Source organism: Oncorhynchus mykiss, chromosome 27 (assembly GCF_057628025.1).
Source record: "Oncorhynchus mykiss isolate SJ-2025 chromosome 27, ASM5762802v1, whole genome shotgun sequence".
Taxonomy (NCBI): Eukaryota; Metazoa; Chordata; class Actinopteri; order Salmoniformes; family Salmonidae; genus Oncorhynchus; species Oncorhynchus mykiss.
In genome coordinates this window covers 43,955,170-43,979,806 of record NC_143048.1, presented here as the reverse complement: position 1 = coordinate 43,979,806, position 24,637 = coordinate 43,955,170, and the positions used below count along the sequence as shown (strand labels likewise).

At 50.9% G+C, this 24,637-nt stretch overlaps 1 protein-coding gene across 4 annotated transcripts in view; it reads right to left on the bottom strand.

Annotated features, from left to right (window-relative positions):
- Window positions 1-1,716: 1,716 nt before the first annotated feature.
- Window positions 1,717-24,637, bottom strand: part of LOC110508074 (SH2B adapter protein 2) — a 36,275-nt gene continuing 13,354 nt past the window's right edge. The window contains exons 3-9 of one of the 4 annotated variants that reach the window (XM_036965650.2): window positions 17,826-17,933; window positions 15,808-15,899; window positions 15,482-15,582; window positions 15,137-15,298; window positions 12,206-12,411; window positions 9,124-9,295; window positions 1,717-5,159 (exon numbers count right to left, since the gene is read on the bottom strand). In XM_036965650.2, coding sequence (XP_036821545.1) covers window positions 4,798-5,159; window positions 9,124-9,295; window positions 12,206-12,411; window positions 15,137-15,298; window positions 15,482-15,582; window positions 15,808-15,899; window positions 17,826-17,933 — 1,203 coding nt within the window. In that variant the 3' untranslated portion in view covers window positions 1,717-4,797. The remainder of the gene's footprint in view (window positions 5,160-9,123; window positions 9,296-12,205; window positions 12,412-15,136; window positions 15,299-15,481; window positions 15,583-15,807; window positions 15,900-17,825; window positions 17,934-24,637) is intronic. The other 3 variants (XM_090224089.1, XM_090224088.1, XM_090224090.1) reach the window with 3 other exon arrangements.

The following is a 24,637-nucleotide window of genomic DNA, read 5'->3' as shown; positions in this document are numbered from 1 at the left end:
AACTGAATCCCCCAAAAACATTTCCACTGCATTTCAGCCCTGCCACAAAAGGATCAGCTGACATGTCAGTGATTCTCTCGTCAACACAGGTGTGAGTGTTGACGAGGACAAGGCTGGAGGTCACTGTGTCATGCCGATTGAGTTTGAATAACAGACTGGAAGCTTCAAAGGGAGGGTGGTGCTTGGAATCATTGTTCTTCCTCTGTCAACCATGGTTACCTGCAAGGAAACACGTGTCGTCATCATTGCTTTGCACTAAAAGGGCTTCACAGGCAAGGATATTGCTGCCAGTAAGATTGCACCTAAATCAACCATTTATTGGATCGTCAAGAACTTCAAGGAGAGCGGTTCAATTGTTGTGAAGAAGGCTTCAGGGCGCCCAAGAAAGTCCAGTAAGCGCCAGGACCGTCTCCTAAAGTTGATTCAGCTGCAGGATCGGGGCACCACCAGTACAGAGTTTGCTCGGGAATGGCAGCAGGCAGGTGTGAGTGCATCTGCACGCACAGTGAGGCAAATACTTTTGGAGGATGGCCTGGTGTCAAGAAGGGCAGCAAAGAAGCCACTTCTCTCCAGGAAAAACATCAGGGACAAACTGATATTCTGCAAAAGGTACAGGGGACTGGGGTAAAGTCATTTTCTCTGATGAATCCCCTTTCCGATTGTTTGGGGCATCCAGAAAAAAGCTTGTCCAGAGAAGACAAAGTGAGCGCCACCATCAGTCCTGTGTCATGCCAACAGTAAAGCATCCTGAGACTATTCATGTGTGGGGTTGATTCTCAGCTAAGGGAGTGGGCTCACTCACAATTTTGCCTAAGAACACAGCTATGAATAAAGAATGGTACCAACACATCCTCTGAGAGCAACTTCTCCCAACCATCCAGGAACAGTTTGGTGAACAATGCCTTTTCCAGCATGATGGAGCACCTTGCCATAAGGCAAAAGTGATAACTAAGTGCCTCGGGAAAAAAAACATCGATATTTTGGGTCCATGGCCAGGAAACTCCCCCGACCTTAATTCCATTGAGAACTTGTGGTCAATCCTCAAGGAGGTGGGTGGACAAACAAAAACCCACAAATTCTGGCAAACTCCAAGCATTGATTATGCAAGAATGGGCTGCCATCAGTCAGGATGTGGCCCAGAAGTTAATTGACTGCATGCCAGGGCGGATTGCAGAGGTCTTGAAAAAGAAGGGTCAACACTGCAAATATTGACCTCTTTGCATCAACTTCATGTAATTGTCAATAAAAGCCTTGGACACTTATGAAATGCTTGTAATTATACTTCAGTATTCCATAGTAACATCTGACAAAATATCTAAAGACACTGAAGCAGCAGACTTAGAAAATTAATATTTGTCATTCTCAAAACTTTTGGCCACGACTAGATTGAGGGATAAAAATAATAATAACTTAAGAAAATGTTTTTAAAAAATCAATGGGTCTGAATACTTTCCAAATGCAGGAATCTCTGTCTCTGCAGTGGTGCAGGAGTCTCTGCCTCTGCAGTAGTGCAGGAGTCTCTGCAACCTGTCTACCTAGGAGACTAGTCAGCAAGAACAGCTTTTGTCCACTAGAGATCTCTGTTGTCCATCAGTAAAACCAAACCTATTCTCATGAAGTGCTGAGCAGTGTTCAATTCAATATGTTGTGATCGGGGTTGGTGCTTGATCAAATGTCTTGTGGGTGGCTTAGAAACAGAAGACATGATGTTCATAATAACAGTTTGCTCAAGTTTTATTCACAGAAATATAAAGTTATGTCAAGTACATCACTCAGTACAAAATTGCACAGACTCTTAAACTCAGCCAGACAACATAAATCAACACTACATGTTAAGTCAAATGAAGAGGACACCGGTCCGGCACTAGCCTCTGATATGTGACCAAGTCTGCTGTGACTCACTGGTTGCACTGAGAACAATGAAGAATGCCATCAATAAGACTCGGTAGGAAAATGTAATTTACAACAGCTGAGGAATAAATACTCTTAAAAAAAAAAATACTATTTTAATTGGCACATTTACCATGAACTGCCCTTCCCCTCCCCTCATCCCTCCTCCTGTCAGTCTGATATGGCCATTATGGTGACAACGAACGTTGCCCTATGCTAGACAGGACTAATTACAAAATGCTGTTTTAATACAAACCTGTTGCCGATTCTGTCCTAGCATGACCATCTAGGAACTACTGTACAGTCCTAGGTCCTTCCCGTAGGCCCCTGCCCCTAGACTTCACCATGCAGCAGTGCCAGGATGTGGCACTAAGTCCCCCAAACTACGGTCGCCAAGTCCCCCAAACTACAGTCGCCAAGTCCCCCAAACTACGGTCGCCAAGTCCCCCAAACTACGGTCGCCAAGTCCCCCAAACTACGGTCGCCAAGTCCCCCAAACTACGGTCGCCAAGTCCCCCAATCTACGGTCGCCAAGTCCCCCAATCTACGGTCGCCAAGTCCCCCAATCTACGGTCGCCAAGTCCCCCAATCTACGGTCGTCAAGTCCCCCAAACTACGGTCGTCAAGTCCCCCATACTACGGTCGTCAAGTCCCCCAATCTACGGTCGTCAAGTCCCCCAAACTACGGTCGCCAAAACCCCCAAACTACGGTCGCCAAGTCCCCCAATCTACGGTCGCCAAGTCCCCCAATCTACGGTCGCCAAGTCCCCCAATCTACGGTCGCCAAGTCCCCCAATCTAAATTCGCCAAATCCCCCAATCTACGGTCGCCAAGTCCCCTAAACTACGGTCGTCAAGTCCCCCAAACTACGGTCGCCAAGTCCCCTAAACTACGGTCGACAAGTCCCCTAAACTACGGTCGCCAAGTCCCCTAAACCCAAACTACGGTCGCCAAGTCCCTAAACTATGGTCGCCAAGTCCCCCAATCTACGGTCGCCAAGTCCCCTAAACTACGGTCGTCAAGTCCCCCAAACTACGGTCACCAAGTCCCCTAAACTACGGTCGACAAGTCCCCTAAACTACGGTCGCCAAGTCCCCTAAACCCAAACTACGGTCGCCAAGTCCCTAAACTATGGTCGCCAAGTCCCCCAATCTACGGTCGCCAAGTCCCCCAAACTACGGTCGCCAAGTCCCCTAAACTACGGTCGCCAAGTCCCCTAAACTATGGTCACCAAGTCCCCCTGTTTCAGCTGGTTTTCCTGTATTCTAATTCCATAATCAACCAGTTCTTTAGATTGTTCCAAACCAATGTTTAAAATGAGTCAAGTCTTCAGGTGTCTGGAAATTATATGATACCTCAGACAGAAAACCATCACATAAAGGGGCGGTATAAGACCAGGTTAAGGAAACAACAAGAGGTTAGTCAAACCCATAGACGTCAGCCAGAACAATCCTCTGATATAGCTGATCATATCACTATTGCATGGCTTTCAAACAGTTGTCTTGGAGGTGCTTGCCATCGTACAGCACCTTTGTGTCTATATGGAAGATACCCCTTACAGTATATTCTGGATTGTCCCCATCAACAACCGTCCATAGATCCGTGGAAACTAAACATGTTGAATATTATGCATTGAATTTGACTGAATTACAGTAGCAGCCTTCAATGTGAAAATGGTACCGGCTGCACCATGTTGATATGTGAGCTGGAATGCTGAGCTGTGTTCGGGAAGGTGGAGATGTGGATCATGTTTTCAGGGTTGGGGTCAATTCCATTGAAATTCCAGTCAATTCAGGAAGTACACTGAGATTCCAATTCTCTTTATTGCTTTTCAAGAGGACAATGTGGAATTGGAATTTGGTTTACTTTCTGAATGGACTAGAATCAAAATGACCCCAACCCTGCATAATTTATCACCTTGACCTGAGGTCATCACTGCCAATAATCACATCATATGACTAAAGTGCTGTGTAACTGACAAGCACTAGGACCTTTTGCCGGTACACTGAGAACATCTCAAATAACACTAACACACCCATTACTATTACTGATGTTACCATTCATTTTGGCAAAGCTATAGGAAAAGAAAGCGGGTTGAACTTGTAACTCCCCTTGGGGACAGTGAGGATATCCGGGACAGACGAGAAGCAGCTTCACAAACATTAGCGATATGCTCAAGAGGGCCTGGGGAGGAAAACCATTTAGGTAGGGTAGCTTCAGCTCTGGTTACTTAGCAGGGCGGTGACAGAGGCTTTGTTCCTAGGGAATTGTGGGTAGGGCAGACAGGAAGTGGTCTGGTGAAGTGAATCAAAACCTCCACTGGGCCACTTCCTCTATCTCGCTCCACCATCCCTGTCTCTCTCCATCCATCCCTGTGTCTCCATCCCTGTCTCTCTCTCTCGCTCTCCTTCTTCATCCATCCATCCCATCTCTCCATCCATCCCTCCATCCCAACCCTCTCTTTCTCCCTCCATCCATCCATCCCTCTCTCCTCCATCCATCCGTCATCCCTCTCTCTCTCTCTCTCCTCCTCCATCCATCCATCACTCTCCCCCTCTCTCCTCCTCCATCCATCCATCCCTCTCCTCATCCATCCCATCCCTCCCGCTGTCTTCATTCATCCCTCCCTCTCTTTCTCCTCACACTCAAGACTAAATCATCTGTTTTTTCATATCCTTAATGTCAGCTGATGAGTGTGGCCACAGAGCCAGCGGTGAACTGGACACAGACACACATTGGAGAAACAGGACATCTCTTAGAACACAAACAATCAAATAAACAAGATAATGAGTGATCCATGTCCATCCACACTCCCCAGCCATCCATGACATTTCACCTATTTAGTCCAAATCCCTGTACGTCCTGTGTCTCAGCCAATGACAGCTCCCGGTTTGGTTGCGCCCAGTCTCAGTAGAAGGAGTACTGGTTCTCCACAGCTCTGGCCCTGCGTGTTCCATCTGTCTCTTGGTAGTCGTCCGAGGCACCACTAGAGGGATCTAACAGACGTTCTGAGCTGTTGCTCCTGCTAACCAGCCCCTCGCCTCCTCCTCCTACGCTGCCTGGCTCACCACGGGAGTGGGAAGGAAAGGCGATGGGCGAGGATGAGGAGCTGGATGATATCGGGGTGTCGGAGGGGGGCCCTGCCGGCAGCGAGAACCCGGGGAGGTGAAGGGTTGGGTCAGTCCAGCAGCCTTGGTCCCTGGGTGGGGTTGGGAGCTGAGGCACGGTCACATCTGTGTGAGAGCAGTAGAGAGAGACGGGATATCTGTCTGTAAGAAAAGAGCAGTGTTAAGAGGCCTGATACAGTTTGTTTTATCAAAGTACCTTTCATCAAAAAGGCCAAACATAAAACACAAGTTAAAGTGTTGACGACCTTCTATACCGTCACCTCTCTTGGGACAACAACAGTGGTGCCACTGATGAAAACACGGCCGAGCAACGTCTATCAATTACGCTTTTTACACGCTCGACCAACAACCCACTCACTGTGTGTGTGTGCGCCCGGGGGAAACAGAGGGTCTCTTTGTGAGTGTTGGGTTGGGGCCTGAGGCTGGGCCTGTTGTATAAATCACCGCCCTCTCTCTCCCTATGCACAGGAGGGCATTCATCCCCTGCCAGGCGAGTGGGTGGGGTGCGGTGGGGGTTGGGGTGGGGGGGGGGGCTGGTCACTGGTTAAAACATCTAGTTAAAATCGTTAAGACTGAGGAAAACATCAGTCTGAGGTCATCCCACTGAAAGGTTGCTGACTTTTTCCCAAGCGATTCACTGGACCGAACGATGTGGTTGTTTCCAGCCAGACGTCAGACTGTCCTCTTTAATAACAAGGGTCAGACAGAGCTACCCAGGGTCTGTCCAAACTGATCATAAATGACAAACTGTTTCTAGAAGGACGTTCTCAACATTGGACCAGTTAAGAGAGCTTTAGAGTATATATATTGTAATGAAACAGCAGGGAGCAGGTCGAGATGTCAGACAGGGAGCAGGTCGAGACGTCAGACAGGGAGCAGGTCGAGACGTCAGACAGGGAGCAGGTCGAGGCAGGGAGCAGGTCGAGACGTCAGGCAGGGAGCAGGTCGAGACGTCAGGCAGGGAGCAGGTCGAGACGTCAGACAGGGAGCAGGTCGAGACGTCAGACAGGGAGCAGGTCGAGACGTCAGACAGGGAGCAGGTCGAGACGTCAGACAGGGAGCAGGTCGAGGCAGGGAGCAGGTCGAGACGTCAGACAGGGAGCAGGTCGAGACGTCAGACAGGGAGCAGGTCGAGGCAGGGAGCAGGTCGCGACGTCAGACAGGGAGCAGGTCGAGAGGTCAGACAGGGAGCAGGTCGAGACGTCAGACAGGGAGCAGGTCGAGGCAGGGAGCAGGTCGAGACGTCAGACAGGGAGCAGGTCGAGACGTCAGACAGGGAGCAGGTCGAGGCAGGGAGCAGGTCGAGACGTCAGACAGGGAGCAGGTCGAGAGGTCAGACAGGGAGCAGGTCGAGAGGTCAGACAGGGAGCAGGTCGAGACGTCAGACAGGGAGCAGGTCGAGACGTCAGACAGGGAGCAGGTCGAGACGTCAGACAGGGAGCAGGTCGAGACGTCAGACAGGGAGCAGGTCGAGGCAGGGAGCAGGTCGAGACGTCAGACAGGGTGCAGGTCGAGACGTCAGACAGGGAGCAGGTCGAGACGTCAGACAGGGAGCAGGTCGAGACGTCAGACAGGGAGCAGGTCGAGGCAGGGAGCAGGTCGAGAGGTCAGACAGGGAGCAGGTCGAGACGTCAGGCAGGGAGCAGGTCGAGCTGTCAGACAGGGAGCAGGTCGAGACGTCAGACAGGGAGCAGGTCGAGACGTCAGACAGGGAGCAGGTCGAGACGTCAGACAGGGAGCAGGTCGAGGCAGGGAGCAGGTCGAGAGGTCAGACAGGGAGCAGGTCGAGACGTCAGACAGGGAGCAGGTCGAGACGTCAGACAGGGAGCAGGTCGAGCTGTCAGACAGGGAGCAGGTCGAGCTGTCAGACAGGGAGCAGGTCGAGACGCCAGACAGGGAGCAGGTCGAGACGTCAGACAGGGAGCAGGTCGAGACGTCAGACAGGGAGCAGGTCGAGACGTCAGACAGGGAGCAGGTCGAGGCAGGGAGCAGGTCGAGAGGTCGAGGCAGGGAGCAGGTCAGGCAGGGAGCAGGTCGAGACGTCAGACAGGGAGCAGGTCGAGGCAGGGAGCAGGTCGAGAGGTCAGACAGGGAGCAGGTCGAGACGTCAGACAGGGAGCAGGTCGAGACGTCAGACAGGGAGCAGGTCGAGCTGTCAGACAGGGAGCAGGTCGAGACGTCAGACAGGGAGCAGGTCGAGGCAGGGAGCAGGTCGAGAGGTCGAGGCAGGGAGCAGGTCAGGCAGGGAGCAGGTCGAGACGTCAGACAGGGAGCAGGTCGAGACGTCAGGCAGGGAGCAGGTCGAGACGTCAGGCAGGGAGCAGGTCGAGACGTCAGGCAGGGAGCAGGTCGAGACGTCAGGCAGGGAGCAGGTCGAGAGGTCAGACAGGGAGCAGGTCGAGACGTCAGGCAGGGAGCAGGTCGAGACGTCAGGCAGGGAGCAGGTCGAGACGTCAGGCAGGGAGCAGGTCGAGACGTCAGGCAGGGAGCAGGTCGAGACGTCAGGCAGGGAGCAGGTCGAGACGTCAGACAGGGAGCAGGTCGAGACGTCAGGCAGGGAGCAGGTCGAGACGTCAGGCAGGGAGCAGGTCGAGACGTCAGGCAGGGAGCAGGTCGAGACGTCAGGCAGGGAGCAGGTCGAGAGGTCAGACAGGGAGCAGGTCGAGACGTCAGGCAGGGAGCAGGTCGAGACGTCAGGCAGGGAGCAGGTCGAGACGTCAGGCAGGGAGCAGGTCGAGACGTCAGGCAGGGAGCAGGTCGAGACGTCAGGCAGGGAGCAGGTCGAGACGTCAGGCAGGGAGCAGGTCGAGACGTCAGGCAGGGAGCAGGTCGAGACGTCAGACAGGGAGCAGGTCGAGACGTCAGGCAGGGAGCAGGTCTCGAACCCTCGACCCCGAGGTCTGACGCGGTATCCACTGTGCCGTAAAAGCTCAAACTGCAGAGTCGATTTCCGCGCTTATAAACCCAGGGTCGTTACAATATACTCTGCTCAAAAAAATAAAGGGAACACATCCTAGATCTGAATTAATGAAATATTCTTATTAAATACTTTTTTCTTTACATAGTTGAATGTGCTGACAACAAAATCACACAAAAATTATCAATGGAAATCAAATGTATCAACCCATGGAGGTCTGGATTTGGAGTCACACAAAATTAAAGTGGAAAAACACACTACAGGCTGATCCAACTTTGATGTAATGTCCTTAAAACAAGTCAAAATGAGGCTCAGTAGTGTGTGTGGCCTCCACGTGCCTGTATGACCTCCCTACAACGCCTGGTCATGCTCCTGATGAGGTGGCGGATGGTCTCCTGAGGGATCTCCTCCCAGACCTGGACTAAAGCATCCGCCAACTCCTGGACAGTCTGTGGTGCAACGTGGCGTTGGTGGATGGAGCAAGACATGATGTCCCAGGTGTGCTCAATTGGATTCAGGTCTGTGGAACGGGCGGGCCAGTCCATAGCATCAATGCCTTCCTCTTGCAGGAACTGCTGACACACTCCAGCCACATGAGGTCTAGCATTGTCTTGCATTAGGAGGAACCCAGGGCCAACCGCACAGTTTGATTTCACAGAAGTGTGATTGACTTGGAGTCACATTGTGTTGTTTAAGTGTTCCCTTTATTTTTTTGAGCAGTGTATATAAACCTGTTGTTCATGTTTAGAGGTGTGTGTGTGTGTGTGGTGTACCTGTGTGCGTGTGTGCGTGTGTGTGTGTGTGTGTGTGTTGGCCGTACCTGTGGGGGTGTGTGTGTGTGTTGGCCGTACCTGTGGGGGTGTGTGTGTGGTTTGGCCGTACCTGTGGGGGTGTGTGTGTGTGTTGGCCGTACCTGTGGGGGTTGTGTGTGTGTTGGCCGTACCTTTGGGGGTTGTGTGTGTGTTGGCCGTACCTTTGGGGGTTGTGTGTGTGTTGGCCGTACCTTTGGGGGTTGTGTGTGTGTTGGCCGTACCTTTGGGGGTTGTGTGTGTGGTTTGGCCGTACCTGTGGGGGAGTGTGTGTGTGTTGGTCGTACCTGTGGGGTGGTGTGTGTGTGTTGGCCGTACCTGTGGGGGGGGTGTGTGTGTGTTGGGTGTACCTGTGGGGGGGTGTGTGTGTTGGGCGTACCTGTGGGGGTACCCTGTACTTGTACGTAGGAACGCAGTGTGATGTCAGCGGAGCCCCCTGACTCCAGAGGAATGGGGTGGGCATGGAAGTGCCTGAGCATATCTGACACGGTGTGGAACCACAGATGATGAACATGACACTGACCGTTACCATTCACCGACAGACGCAGGTGCTGGGGGGAAGAGGAGAGAGAGGGGGGAGAGGGGGGAAGAGGAGAGAGAGGGGGGAGAGGGGGGAAGAGGAGAGAGGGGGGGAAGAGAGAGGAGGAGAGAGAGGGGGGAAGAGAGAGGAGGAGAGAGAGGGGGGAAGAGAGAGGAGGAGAGAGAGGAGGAGAAGGGGAGCGGGGGGGAATCGTGAGTAATATAAAGTTCCACTTATAACACTCCTGTACATTAATGTAAGAGAGAGAGGGAAAATAAGAGGTTAAAAATAAGTAGAAGGGGAAGAATAGAGAGAGGAGTAGAGAGGTGAGAGAGGGGAAGAGAGAGGTGAGTGAGGAGTAGAGAGGGGAAGGGAGAGGTGAGTGAGGAGTAGAGAAGAGTAGAGAGGTGAGAGAGGGGAAGAGAGAGGTGAGTGAGGAGTAGAGAGGGGAAGGGAGAGGTGAGTGAGGAGTAGAGAGGAGTAGAGAGGTGAGAGAGGGGAAGAGAGAGGTGAGTGAGGAGTAGAGAGGGGAAGGGAGAGGTGAGTGAGGAGTAGAGAGGAGTAGAGAGGTGAGAGAGGGGAAGGGAGAGGTGAGTGAGGAGTAGAGAGGAGTAGAGGTGAGAGGGGAAGGGAGAGGTGAGTGAGGAGTAGAGAGGTGAGAGAGGGGAAGGGAGAGGTGAGTGAGGAGTAGAGAGGAGTAGAGAGGTGAGAGAGGAGTAGAGAGGTGAGAGAGGAGTAGAGAGGTGAGTAGAGAGGAGTAGAGAGGAGTAGATGTGTAGAGAGGTGAGTAGAGAGGAGGAGAGGTGAGTAGAGAGGAGGAGAGGTGAGTAGAGAGGAGGAGAGGTGAGTAGAGAGGAGGAGAGGTGAGTAGATGTGTAGAGAGGAGTAGAGAGGTGAGTAGAGAGGTGAGTAGAGAGGTGTAGAGAGGAGTAGAGAGGAGTAGAGAGGTGAGTAGAGAGGTGAGTAGAGAGGTGAGTAGAGAGGAGTAGTGAGGAGTAGAGAGGTGAGTAGAGAGGTGAGTAGAGAGGTGAGTAGAGAGGAGTACAGAGGTGAGTGAGGAGTAGTGAGGAGTAGAGAGTAGAGAGGTGAGTAGAGAGGAGTAGAGGTGTAGAGAGGAGTAGAGAGGTGAGTAGAGAGGTGAGTAGAGAGGAGTAGAGGTGAGTAGAGAGGTGAGTAGAGAGGTGAGTAGAGAGGAGTACAGAGGTGAGTGAGGAGTAGTGAGGAGTAGAGAGGAGTAGAGAGGTGAGTAGAGAGGTGAGTAGAGAGGTGAGTAGAGAGGTGAGTAGAGAGGAGTAGAGGTGAGTAGAGAGGTGAGTAGAGAGGTGAGTAGAGAGGAGTACAGAGGTGAGTGAGGAGTAGAGAGGAGTAGAGGTGAGTAGAGAGGTGAGTAGAGAGGTGAGTAGAGAGGAGTACAGAGGTGAGTGAGGAGTAGTGAGGAGTAGAGAGGAGTAGAGAGGTGAGTAGAGAGGAGTAGAGGTGTAGAGAGGAGTAGAGAGGTGAGTAGAGAGGTGAGTAGAGAGGTGAGTAGAGAGGAGTAGAGAGGAGTAGAGGTGAGTAGAGAGGTGAGTAGAGAGGAGAGTAGAGAGGTGAGTAGAGAGGTGAGTAGAGAGGTGAGTAGAGAGGAGTAGTGAGGAGTAGAGAGGTGAGTAGAGAGGTGAGTAGAGAGGTGAGTAGAGAGGAGTACAGAGGTGAGTGAGGAGTAGTGAGGAGTAGAGAGGAGTAGAGAGGTGAGTAGAGAGGAGTAGAGGGGTGAGTAGTGAGGAGTAGAGAGGTGAGTAGAGAGGAGTAGAGGTGAGTAGAGAGGAGTAGAGAGGTGAGTAGAGAGGAGTAGAGAGGAGTAGAGAGGTGAGTGAGGAGTAGTGAGGAGTAGAGAGGAGTAGAGAGGTGAGTAGAGAGGAGTAGAGGTGAGTAGAGAGGAGTAGAGAGGAGTAGAGGTGCGTAGAGAGGAGTAGAGGTGAGTGAGGAGTAGTGAGGTGAGTGAGGAGTAGAGAGGTGAGTGAGGAGTAGAGAGGTGAGTAGAGAGGAGTAGAGAGGTGAGTGAGGAGTAGTGAGGAGTAGAGAGGAGTAGAGAGGTGAGTAGAGAGGAGTAGAGGTGAGTAGAGAGGAGTAGAGAGGTGAGTAGAGAGGAGTACAGAGGTGAGTGAGGAGTAGTGAGGAGTAGAGAGGAGTAGAGAGGTGAGTAGAGAGGAGTAGAGGTGAGTAGAGAGGAGTAGAGAGGAGTAGAGGTGAGTAGAGAGGAGTAGAGGTGAGTGAGGAGTAGTGAGGTGAGTGAGGAGTAGAGAGGTGAGTGAGGAGTAGAGAGGTGAGTAGAGAGGAGTAGAGAGGTGAGTGAGGAGTAGAGAGGTGAGTAGAGAGGAGTAGAGAGGTGAGTGAGGAGTAGAGAGGTGAGTAGAGAGGAGTAGAGAGGTGAGTGAGGAGTAGAGAGGTGAGTAGTGAGGAGTAGAGAGGAGTAGAGAGGTGAGTGAGGAGTAGAGAGGAGTAGAGAGGTGAGTGAGGAATAGAGAGGAGTAGTGAGGAGTAGAGAGGTGAGTGAGGAGTAGAGAGGTGAGTAGAGAGGAGTAGAGAGGTGAGTGAGGAATAGAGAGGAGTAGTGAGGAGGGAAGCAGGTAGAAGTTACACCATATTGCTTATACCAATCAAATCCTCTCAGATCTCCACAAGTGCGTAGGGGTCCATTTGGGATTTGGCCTAGCCCACTATACAGTGTGCATGCCCATAATATCCACACCAGTACTTAAGTCTGGGCTAAACAGGGACATTCTCAATAGTCTGTCAGCAACCTGTCCTGTTTCCTGAAAGCAAATCCTTCAGTTGGCATCTTATGTTTGAAGATCAGTGCATGTGAAGGGGAGAAGGTATAGGTAAACCGCCTGCGATTGGCTGACCTTGCCCTGTCTGCAAATGGCTGACCTTGGTGTTTCCCTTTCTGTGATTGGCTCACCTTAGCTTTGCCCTGGAAGTTAAAGGTGAGGACGTACTCTCCCGGGCGCGTCTCGCTTTGGCGAATCACAAACAGCCCGTGGCTCCTAGCTCCACCCGCCAGCACCAGTTGGGCAGCACGCACGCGTGACAATGTCCCGTGGAACCATGGGTACTCCGCCAGGCTGGGTTCTGCCTCCGCCTCAGTCGCCCCGTCACCTAGAACCCCTGAAGGGAGGAGACAAAGATGAGAGATCACATGATAAAAAGGTAGACCTTATTGATATTGAGTTGCGGCCCCTTTTTGCCCTCAGAACAGCCTCCATTTGTCGGGGCGTGGACAAGGTGTGGAAAGAGTTCCACAGGGATGCTGGCCCATGTTGACTCTACAAGGTATCGAAAGAGTTCCGCAGGGATGCTGGCCCAAGTTGACTCTACAAGGTGTCGAAAGAGTTCCACAGGGATGCTGGCACATGTTGACTCTACAAGGTGTCTAAAGAGTTCCACAGGGATGCTGGCCCATGTTGACTCTACAAGGTATCGAAAGAGTTCCACAGGGATGCTGGCCCATGTTGACTCTACAAGGTATCGAAAGAGTTCCGCAGGGATGCTGGCCCATGTTGACTCTACAAGGTATCGAAAGAGTTCCACAGGGATGCTGGCCCATGTTGACTCTACAAGGTACCGAAAGAGTTCCGCAGGGATGCTGGCCCATGTTGACTCTACAAGGTATCGAAAGAGTTCCACAGGGATGCTGGCCCATGTTGACTCTACAAGGTATCGAAAGAGTTCCACAGGGATGCTGGCCCATGTTGACTCTACAAGGTATCGAAAGAGTTCCACAGGGATGCTGGCCCATGTTGACTCTACAAGGTATCGAAAGAGTTCCACAGGGATGCTGGCCCATGTTGACTCTACAAGGTATCGAAAGAGTTCCACAGGGATGCTGGCCCATGTTGACTCTACAAGGTGTCTAAAGAGTTCCACAGGGATGCTGGCCCATGTTGACTCTACAAGGTATCGAAAGAGTTCCACAGGGATGCTGGCCCATGTTGACTCTACAAGGTATCGAAAGAGTTCCACAGGGATGCTGGCCCATGTTGACTCTACAAGGTGTGGAAAGAGTTCCACAGGGATGCTGGCCCATGTTGACTCTACAAGGTGTGGAAAGAGTTCCACAGGGATGCTGGCCCATGTTGACTCTACAAGGTGTGGAAAGAGTTCCACAGGGATGCTGGCCTATGTTGACTCCAATGCTTCCCACATTTGTGTCAAGTTGGTTGGATGTCCTTTGGGTGGTGGACCATTCTTGACATGCAGAGGAAACAGAACAGGGAGAAAAACCCAGCAGTTGCAGTTCTTGACACACTCAAACCAGTGTGCCTGGCACCTACTATCATACCCCAATCAAAAACACACTTCAATATTTTGTCTTGTCCATTCACCCTCTGAATGGCACACATACACAATCAATGTCTCAATTGTCTCAAAGCTTAAAAATCATTCTTTAACCCGTCTCCTCCCGTTCATCTACACTGATTGAAGTGGATTTAACAAGTGACATCAATAAGGGATCACAGCTTTCACCTGGATTCACCTGGTCAGTCTGTCATGGAATGTTTTGTACACTCGGGGTATAATAAGGATATGTCATTTAGCAGACACGTATCCAGGGTTACCTGCTATATGTGCACGCACTTACGGGCCATGAGTGTTACGGGCCTAATCATAGAATCCCTATCAATAGGATCTCTATGGAGCTAGTTGTAATTTAACTTTTCAAACATTTAAAACCTTTTATTGTGGCATAAACACAACCCGTCATGATGTTTTAATCTGATTGTCAAACTACCACTTCAAAAAGGACTCATTCACTAGGCCGCTCACGTTCATCCACTAACAACACATCTCCAGCCTCCAAACACTGGTGAATGGAACGAGACATCTGGTACACAAAACATCACAAAGTGTCATGACATTTGACGAATGTCATTAGGCCAGAATTTATGCGTCCACAGCTGTCCGCACGCCTCTCAGTGTCGGCCGCTCATCTCTGCCTTGGATAAATGTCCGTGTTCTCGTCGAACCACAACACATTTTGGAGCGAAGACTACACCACCTGTTAAAGTCCATTCACCCGTGTGTCATTCCTCTGACATGTGGTAATGATAAAAAGTGGCGATAGCCTACAGTTCTGGACATTTTGTTGTAATTATTGTGATTGGCTAATGTTTTACCGGTACGGAGTACCCTCACTATTTATTTTGTACCGAACCACCAAACATATTTATGACCAACCCAAGATAGTTCATCTGTGTCATTTACAGTGGGAGCAAATTAATCATAGCAAGCAGGCGGGCAGAGCCAAGCATGAGCCAGCGGGGTCCTACTGGAGCGAGCTAGCGGGGTCCTACTGGAACGAGCTAGCGAGATCCTACTGGAACAAGCTAGCGAGATCCTACTGGAACGAGCTAGCGAGATCCTACTGGAACGAGCTAGCGAGATCCTACTGGAACGAGCTAGCGGGGTCCTACTGGAACGAGCTAGCGAGATCCTACTGGAACGAGCTAGCGGGGTCCTACTGGAGCGAGCTAGCGAGATCCTACTGGAGCGAGCTAGCGGGGTCCTACTGGCACGAGCTCGCGGGGTCCTACTGGCACGAGCTCGCGGGGTCCTACTGGCACGAGCTCGCGGGGTCCTACTGGCGCGGGATATCATATTTGGTGGTGAGTGAACTTCCTCTCACTACCATATTTGGTGGTGAGGAAACTTTCTAAAAATGGATGCTTCAGCTTTACAGCCCCCCTGTGACATGTCTGGGTTTCCCCTTCTGTCTGTGCTGCTGTCTTACCTTCACCCCTGATTTCATCCAAAGAGACAGTTTACCTAAGGGTGACCAACGGGAACTGAACCCACCAGCCTCGCGTTGCAAGCACCATTCTGTTCCCTTTACCTGTGGCGGGGCTTTTCCCCTGGGCCTCTGGGGACTGGAGGAAGCGCTCCAGGGGGACATGGGAAGGGTGCTGGGTGAAGGGTAGTTCTCTACAGCGGACAGAGGGGGCGCTATACAGTTCTGCTAAGGAGCCACAGGACCTCTCAGGGGTGCGATGAACACCTTGGACACAAAAACACAACATTATAAGATACTGTACATACATGACAACCTTACACAGCAGCCAGATTGACAGCACATCCATTTCCCTCAAAAGGCAATGTGTGAGGTTAGGTTATATGTGTGTATGTGTGTGTGTGTGTGTGTGTGTATGTCCGTCCGTGCGCGTGTGTGTGTTTGTCTCACCCTCTGACAGAAGCTCACAGCTGCAGGAGGCCACCATGGAGAACTCTTTAGACGCCTGGCCGTGGGGACATGACGCCAGCTCAATGTCATCTCCACTGTCCCTGTGCCACACACACACACACACACACAGGTAAATGTACAGGGACACACACAAAATGTATCTCTGTTTATGGCTGTCTAAATACATGCCTGGACTGAACAGACAAACTCACTGTACCAGAAAAACTCAGAGTGTGAGAGAGGGATCTGTCAAACTCTTACAGGGTGATTAATGGCTGTGTGCTGTTCCCCCCTCGTGAACAGTAAATATTTATCCCTCCATTTACCCAGGGTCCATGCAGTCCTGGATGTCAGACACCCAGGAGTTTTTCTGCAGCGAGTCGATGGTCTCCAGGATATATTCACCTCCATTTTCCACCTGTGGAGAGAAAACACACCAAACCACAGAACAGTTACTGTGGGAGTCCAGAGGGGAGACAGAGAGACTTCTGCACAGACTGCAAGAAAGAGAAGTAAGCTGTTAGTTTGGTTTGTCAGGTATTCATGTCTAGAAGGTAGTGTGGTGAGAGGTAGAACAGAGAGAAGACAGGGTAGTGTGAGAAAGAACAGAACAGAGAGAAGACAGGGTAGTGTGAGAAAGAACAGAACAGAGAGAAGACAGGGTAGTGTGAAAGAGAACAGAACAGAGAGAAGACAGGGTAGTGTGAAAGAGAGCAGAACAGAGAGAAGAAAGGGTAGTGTGAGAGAACAGGGAGAAGACAGGGTAGTGTGAGAAAGAACAGAACAGAGAGAAGACAGGGTAGTGTGAGAGAACAGAAGAGAGAGAAGACAGGGTAGTGTGAGAGAACAGAAGAGAGAGAAGACAGGGTAGTGTGAGAGAACAGAACAGAGAGAAGACAGGGTAGTGTGAGAGAACAGAACAGAGAGAAGACAGGGTAGTGTGAAAGAGAACAGGGAGAAGACAGGGTAGTGTGAGAGAACAGAAAAGAAAGAAGACAGGGTAGTGTGAGAGAACAGAACAGAGAGAAGACAGGGTAGTGTGAAAGAGAACAGGGAGAAGACAGGGTAGTGTAAGAGAACAGAACAGAGAGAAGACAGGGTAGTGTGAAAGAACAGAACAGGGAGAAGACAGGGTAGTGTGAGAGAACAGAACAAAGAGAAGACAGGGTAGTGTGAGAGAACAGGGAGAAGACAGGGTAGTGTGAGAGAACAGGGAGAAGACAGGGTAGTGTAAGAGAACAGAACAGAGAGAAGACAGGGTAGTGTGAGAGAACAGAACAGAGAGAAGACAGGGTAGTGTTGTGAGTGGTAGAACAGGGAGAAGACAGGGTAGTGTGAGAAAGAACAGAACAGAGAGAAGACAGGGTAGTGTGAGAGAACAGAACAGAGAGAAGACAGGGTAGTGTGAGAGAGAACAGAACAGAGAGAAGACAGGGTAGTGTGAGAGAGAACAGAACAGAGAGAAGACAGGGTAGTGTGAGAGAACAGGGAGAATACAGGGTAGTGTGAGAGAACAGAACAGAGAGAAGACAGGGTAGTGTGAAAGAGAACAGGGAGAAGACAGGGTAGTGTGAGAAAGAACAGAACAGAGAGAAGACAGGGTAGTGTGAGAGAACAGGGAGAAGACAGGGTAGTGTGAGAGAACAGAACAGAGAGAAGACAGGGTAGTGTGAGAGAACAGGGAGAAGACAGGGTAGTGTGAGAGAACAGAACAGAGAGAAGACAGGGTAGTGTGAAAGAGAACAGGGAGAAGACAGGGTAGTGTGAGAAAGAACAGAACAGAGAGAAGACAGGGTAGTGTGAGAGAACAGAACAGAGAGAAGACAGGGTAGTGTGAGAGAACAGAACAGAGAGAAGACAGGGTAGTGTGAGAGAACAGGGAGAAGACAGGGTAGTGTAAGAGAACAGAACAGAGAGAAGACAGGGTAGTGTGAGAGAACAGAACAGAGAGAAGACAGGGTAGTGTTGTGAGTGGTAGAACAGGGAGAAGACAGGGTAGTGTTGTGAGTGGTAGAACAGGGAGAAGACAGGGTAGTGTTGTGAGTGGTAGAACAGGGAGAAGACAGGGTAGTGTTGTGAGTGGTAGAACAGGGAGAAGACAGGGTAGTGTTGTGAGTGGTAGAACAGGGAGAAGACAGGGTAATGTTGTGAGTGGTAGAACAGAGAGAAGACAGGGTAATGTTGTGAGTGGTAGAACAGGGAGAAGACAGGGTAGTGTTGTGAGTGGTAGAACAGGGAGAAGACAGGGTAGTGTTGTGAGTGGTAGAACAGAGAGAAGACAGGGTAGTGTTGTGAGTGGTAGAACAGGGAGAAGACAGGGTAGTGTTGTGTGATGGTTTCTTACCCTTACCTTCAGGACGAAGGTGTTGTCTCTGTCAGGCATCTCCAGGGGCATGGTGGTCCTCACCTCCACGATGGCAGACAGAGGGATGCTCACCTTGGGCTTTGATGACTGTTGGACACACACACACACACACAGGCATACACACACACACACACACAGGCATACATCACATTCCTTTTCGATTTCAATTCAAATGTACTCTCTCTGTGTGTGTGTGTGTGTGTGTGTGTGTGTGTGTGTGTGTGTGTGTGTGTGTGTGTGTGTGTGTGTGTGTGTGTGTGTGTGTGTGTGTTGTCGTACAGGCTTGTCAGTTGATCTGACTGGATCATCAGTCTGTTCTTCATCTCCCTGTAGAACTGACTAGCTGTCCTGAGTCCTCCACTCAGCTCATCTCCCTGTATGACTGACTAGCTGTCCTGAGTCCTCCACTCAGCTCATCTCCCTGTAGGACTGACTAGCTGTCCTGAGTCCTCCACTCAGCTCATCTCCCTGTACTGACTAGCTGTCCTGAGTCCTCCACTCAGCTCATCTCCCTGTACTGTCTCAGCCTCCAGTATTTATGCTGCAGTAGTTTATGTGTCGGGGGGCTAGGGTCAGTTTGTTATATCTGGAGTACTTCTCCTGTCCTATTCGGTGTCCTGTGTGAATCTAAGTGTGTGTTCTCTAATTCTCTCCTTCTCTCTTTCTCTCTCTCGGAGGACCTGAGCCCTAGGACCATGCCCCAGGACTACCTGACATGATGACTCCTTGCTGTCCCCAGTCCACCTGGCTGTGCTGCTGCTCCAGTTTCAACTGTTCTGCCTTATTATTATTCGACCATGCTGATCATTTATGAACATTTGAACATCTTGGCCATGTTCTGTTATAATCTCCACCCGGCACAGCCAGAAGAGGACTGGCCATCCCACATATGCTCTCTCTAATTCTCTCTTTCTTTCTCTCTCTCTCGGAGGACCTGAGCCCTAGGACCATGCCCCAGGAATACCTGACATGATGACTCTTTGCTGTCCCCAGTCCACCTGACTGTGCTGCTGCTCCAGTTTCAACTATTCTGCCTTATTATTATTCGACCATGCTGGTCATTTATGAACATTTGAACATCTTGACCATGTTTTGTTATAATCTCCACCCGGCACAGCCAGAAGAGGACTGGCCACCCCACATAGCCTGGTTCCTCTCTAGGTTTCTTCCTAGGTTTTGGCCTTTCTAGGGAGTTTTTCCTAGCCACCGTGCTTCTTCACCTGCATTGCTCACTGTTTGGGGTTTTAGGCTGGGTTTCTGTACAGCACTTTGAGATATCAGCTGATGTACGAAGGGCTATATAAATAAATTTGATTTGATTTACTGACTAGCTATCCTGAGTCCTCCACTCAGCTCATCTCCCTGTACGACTGACTAGCTATCCTGAGTCCTCCACTCAGCTCATCTCCCTGTAGGACTGACTAGCTGTCCTGAGTCCTCCACTCAGCTCATCTCCCTGTAGGACTGACTAGCTATCCTGAGTCCTCCACTCAGCTCATCTCCCTGTACTGACTAGCTATCCTGAGTCCTCCACTCAGCTCATCTCCCTGTAGGACTGACTAGCTGTCCTGAGTCCTCCACTCAGCTCATCTCCCTGTACTGACTAGCTATCCTGAGTCCTCCACTCAGCTCATCTCCCTGTACTGACTAGCTATCCTGAGTCCTCCACTCAGCTCATCTCCCTGTACTGACTAGCTGTCCTGAGTCCTCCACTCAGCTCATCTCCCTGTACTGACTAGCTATCCTGAGTCCTCCACTCAGCTCATCTCCCTGTAGGACTGACTAGCTGTCCTGAGTCCTCCACTCAGCTCATCTCCCTGTACTGACTAGCTATCCTGAGTCCTCCACTCAGCTCATCTCCCTGTAGGACTGACTAGCTATCCTGAGTCCTCCACTCAGCTCATCTCCCTGTACTGACTAGCTGTCCTGAGACCTCCACTCAGCTCATCTCCCTGTACTGACTAGCTGTCCTGAGTCCTCCACTCAGCTCATCTCCCTGTAGGACTGACTAGCTGTCCTGAGTCCTCCACTCAGCTCATCTCCCTGTACTGACTAGCTGTCCTGAGTCCTCCACTCAGCTCATCTCCCTGTACTGACTAGCTGTCCTGAGTCCTCCACTCAGCTCATCTCCCTGTAGGACTGACTAGCTGTCCTGAGTCCTCCACTCAGCTCATCTCCCTGTAGGACTGACTAGCTGTCCTGAGTCCTCCACTCAGCTCATCTCCCTGTAGGACTGACTAGCTGTCCTGAGTCCTCCACTCAGCTCATCTCCCTGTACTGACTAGCTATCCTGAGTCCTCCACTCAGCTCATCTCCCTGTACTGACTAGCTGTCCTGAGTCCTCCACTCAGCTCATCTCCCTGTACTGACTAGCTATCCTGAGTCCTCCACTCAGCTCATCTCCCTGTACTGACTAGCTATCCTGAGTCCTCCACTCAGCTCATCTCCCTGTACTGACTAGCTGTCCTGAGTCCTCCACTCAGCTCATCTCCCTGTACTGACTAGCTATCCTGAGTCCTCCACTCAGCTCATCTCCCTGTATGACTGACTAGCTATCCTGAGTCCTCCACTCAGCTCATCTCCCTGTAGGACTGACTAGCTGTCCTGAGTCCTCCACTCAGCTCATCTCCCTGTACTGACTAGCTATCCTGAGTCCTCCACTCAGCTCATCTCCCTGTACTGACTAGCTATCCTGAGTCCTCCACTCAGCTCATCTCCCTGTAGGACTGACTAGCTATCCTGAGTCCTCCACTCAGCTCATCTCCCTGTACTGACTAGCTATCCTGAGTCCTCCACTCAGCTCATCTCCCTGTACTGACTAGCTGTCCTGAGTCCTCCACTCAGCTCATCTCCCTGTACTGACTAGCTATCCTGAGTCCTCCACTCAGCTCATCTCCCTGTAGGACTGACTAGCTGTCCTGAGTCCTCCACTCAGCTCATCTCCCTGTACTGACTAGCTGTCCTGAGTCCTCCACTCAGCTCATCTCCCTGTATGACTGACTAGCTATCCTGAGTCCTCCACTCAGCTCATCTCCCTGTACTGACTAGCTATCCTGAGTCCTCCACTCAGCTCATCTCCCTGTAGGACTGACTAGCTGTCCTGAGTCCTCCACTCAGCTCATCTCCCTGTACTGACTAGCTGTCCTGAGTCCTCCACTCAGCTCATCTCCCTGTACTGACTAGCTATCCTGAGTCCTCCACTCAGCTCATCTCCCTGTACTGACTAGCTATCCTGAGTCCTCCACTCAGCTCATCTCCCTGTACTGACTAGCTGTCCTGAGTCCTCCACTCAGCTCATCTCCCTGTACTGACTAGCTATCCTGAGTCCTCCACTCAGCTCATCTCCCTGTATGACTGACTAGCTATCCTGAGTCCTCCACTCAGCTCATCTCCCTGTAGGACTGACTAGCTGTCCTGAGTCCTCCACTCAGCTCATCTCCCTGTACTGACTAGCTATCCTGAGTCCTCCACTCAGCTCATCTCCCTGTACTGACTAGCTATCCTGAGTCCTCCACTCAGCTCATCTCCCTGTAGGACTGACTAGCTATCCTGAGTCCTCCACTCAGCTCATCTCCCTGTACTGACTAGCTATCCTGAGTCCTCCACTCAGCTCATCTCCCTGTACTGACTAGCTGTCCTGAGTCCTCCACTCAGCTCATCTCCCTGTACTGACTAGCTATCCTGAGTCCTCCACTCAGCTCATCTCCCTGTAGGACTGACTAGCTGTCCTGAGTCCTCCACTCAGCTCATCTCCCTGTACTGACTAGCTGTCCTGAGTCCTCCACTCAGCTCATCTCCCTGTATGACTGACTAGCTATCCTGAGTCCTCCACTCAGCTCATCTCCCTGTACTGACTAGCTATCCTGAGTCCTCCACTCAGCTCATCTCCCTGTAGGACTGACTAGCTGTCCTGAGTCCTCCACTCAGCTCATCTCCCTGTACTGACTAGCTATCCTGAGTCCTCCACTCAGCTCATCTCCCTGTAGGACTGACTAGCTATCCTGAGTCCTCCACTCAGCCCATCTCCCTGTACTGACTAGCTGTCCTGAGTCCTCCACTCAGCTCATCTCCCTGTACTGACTAGCTGTCCTGAGTCCTCCACTCAGCTCATCTCCCTGTAGGACTGACTAGCTGTCCTGAGTCCTCCACTCAGCTCATCTCCCTGTACTGACTAGCTGTCCTGAGTCCTCCACTCAGCTCATCTCCCTGTACTGACTAGCTGTCCTGAGTCCTCCACTCAGCTCATCTCCCTGTACTGACTAGCTGTCCTGAGTCCTCCACTCAGCTCATCTCCCTGTACTGACTAGCTGTCCTGAGTCCTCCACTCAGCTCATCTCCCTGTACTGACTAGCTATCCTGAGTCCTCCACTCAGCTCATCTCCCTGTAGGACTGACTAGCTGTCCTGAGTCCTCCACTCAGCTCATCTCCCTGTACTGACTAGCTGTCCTGAGTCCTCCACTCAGCTCATCTCCCTGTATGACTGACTAGCTATCCTGAGTCCTCCACTCAGCTCATCTCCCTGTAGGACTGACTAGCTGTCCTGAGTCCTCCACTCAGCTCATCTCCCTGTACTGACTAGCTATCCTGAGTCCTCCACTCAGCTCATCTCCCTGTACTGACTAGCTATCCTGAGTCCTCCACTCAGCTCATCTCCCTGTAGGACTGACTAGCTATCCTGAGTCCTCCACTCAGCTCATCTCCCTGTACTGACTAGCTATCCTGAGTCCTCCACTCAGCTCATCTCCCTGTACTGACTAGCTGTCCTGAGTCCTCCACTCAGCTCATCTCCCTGTACTGACTAGCTATCCTGAGTCCTCCACTCAGCTCATCTCCCTGTAGGACTGACTAGCTGTCCTGAGTCCTCCACTCAGCTCATCTCCCTGTACTGACTAGCTGTCCTGAGTCCTCCACTCAGCTCATCTCCCTGTATGACTGACTAGCTATCCTGAGTCCTCCACTCAGCTCATCTCCCTGTAGGACTGACTAGCTGTCCTGAGTCCTCCACTCAGCTCATCTCCCTGTACTGACTAGCTGTCCTGAGTCCTCCACTCAGCTCATCTCCCTGTACTGACTAGCTGTCCTGAGTCCTCCACTCAGCTCATCTCCGGGGGAAGAATATAAAAAGGGTACTTCCTGTATCTTAAAGGGATACTTCCTGTTCCTCTTGCCCCACTGAGATCACATCACATCCTTGGCAATAGTCAACAATACCGTGACTCCATTCAAAAACTGTACCTGAAAAACAGTTTGTAACTAATCTCATCTGACATGACTAGATTGATTAAAAGCACCGTGGAGGAGACGTACCTACTTCTATAGGAAGTCAAATCTTCATGGAGTTAAGGAGAACAGGAAGCATTTTGGTACTGGCCCTCTGTCTGTTCTGCCTATGCCTCCCTCGTCTTGTTATAAGGCAGGGTGCTGCCTGAAGTGTACCGTCAGTCAGTCAGTCAGTCTGCCCGCCCGCCCGCCCGCCCTGAAGCAAAGGCAGAGCATCCGGACCAGACCGGGGCCAGGCAAGTGAGACTTCATGCCTCAGATACTAAGTCTCACAGACACCGTCGACTCCACAGAGCTTTGGCTTGTGAGAACCTGGACCCATAGCCACTTAGTATCACATCCGGCCGTGATTGGGAGTCCCATAGGATGGTGCACAATTGGCCCAGCGTCGTCCGGGTTTGGCCGTCATTGTAAATAAGAATTTGTTCTTAACGGACTTGCCTAGTTAAATTAAAAGGTTAAATAAATTATTTTGAAGTGTCTCAGAGTACGAGTGCTGATCTAGAATCTGTCCATACAATATTATTAGTATGATCTCTATCAGGCCAATGTTCTCTGTCCTGTTCTCCATCCTGATCACTGTTCTCCATCCTGACCACTGTTCTCCATCCTGATCACTGTTCTCCATCCTGACCACTGTTCTCCATCCTGACCACTGTTCTCCATCCTGACCACTGTTCTCCATCCTGACCACTGTTCTCCATCCTGACCACTGTTCTCCATCCTGACCACTGTTCTCCATCCTGACCACTGTTCTCCGTCCTGACCACTGTTCTCCATCCTGACCACTGTTCTCCATCCTGACCACTGTTCTCCATCCTGACCACTGTTCTCCATCCTGACCACTGTTCTCCATCCTGACCACTGTTCTCCATCCTGACCACTGTTCTCCATCCTGATCACTGTTCTCCATCCTGATCACTGTTCTCCATCCTGATCACTGTTCTCCATCCTGATCACTGTTCTCCATCCTGATCACTGTTCTCCATCCTGATCACTGTTCTCCATCCTGATCCTACTCTAAGAGGCATTGTGGATACGGGCCCTGATTAGACGACCGTAGTGAAGCAGTCACTGTTGAGCCGTGGACTTGTACGTCTCTTCAGGGAACAGTGTCTGTGGCCATTGGGCACCTGGATCACAACATCAAGTGGTCTCTTTTCCCACCTCAGTGACTGAATCAGTTTACAGAAACTCTCTCTATATATAATAACATTATTAATTCATGTAAAAATCATAAAATGACCAAACCCGTTCACAGGATAACAGTAGAGTTTCCTCCAGTCTCCACAGATTTGGGAAAATCCACATTTTGTTTTTATACCCCAACTTTGTGGAACATTCTGGAGAGTTCACTGCAGTTAGATGTGCCGGTGCCACTCACGAAGTTTAAATGATTGATCGAGGACCTCTATGTAGTTGAATGTGATTGTTTTAAAATGTTTATTTTATCTTGTTTTTACTGTGCTGAATGTGATTGTTTTAAAATGTTTATTTGATATTGTTTTTA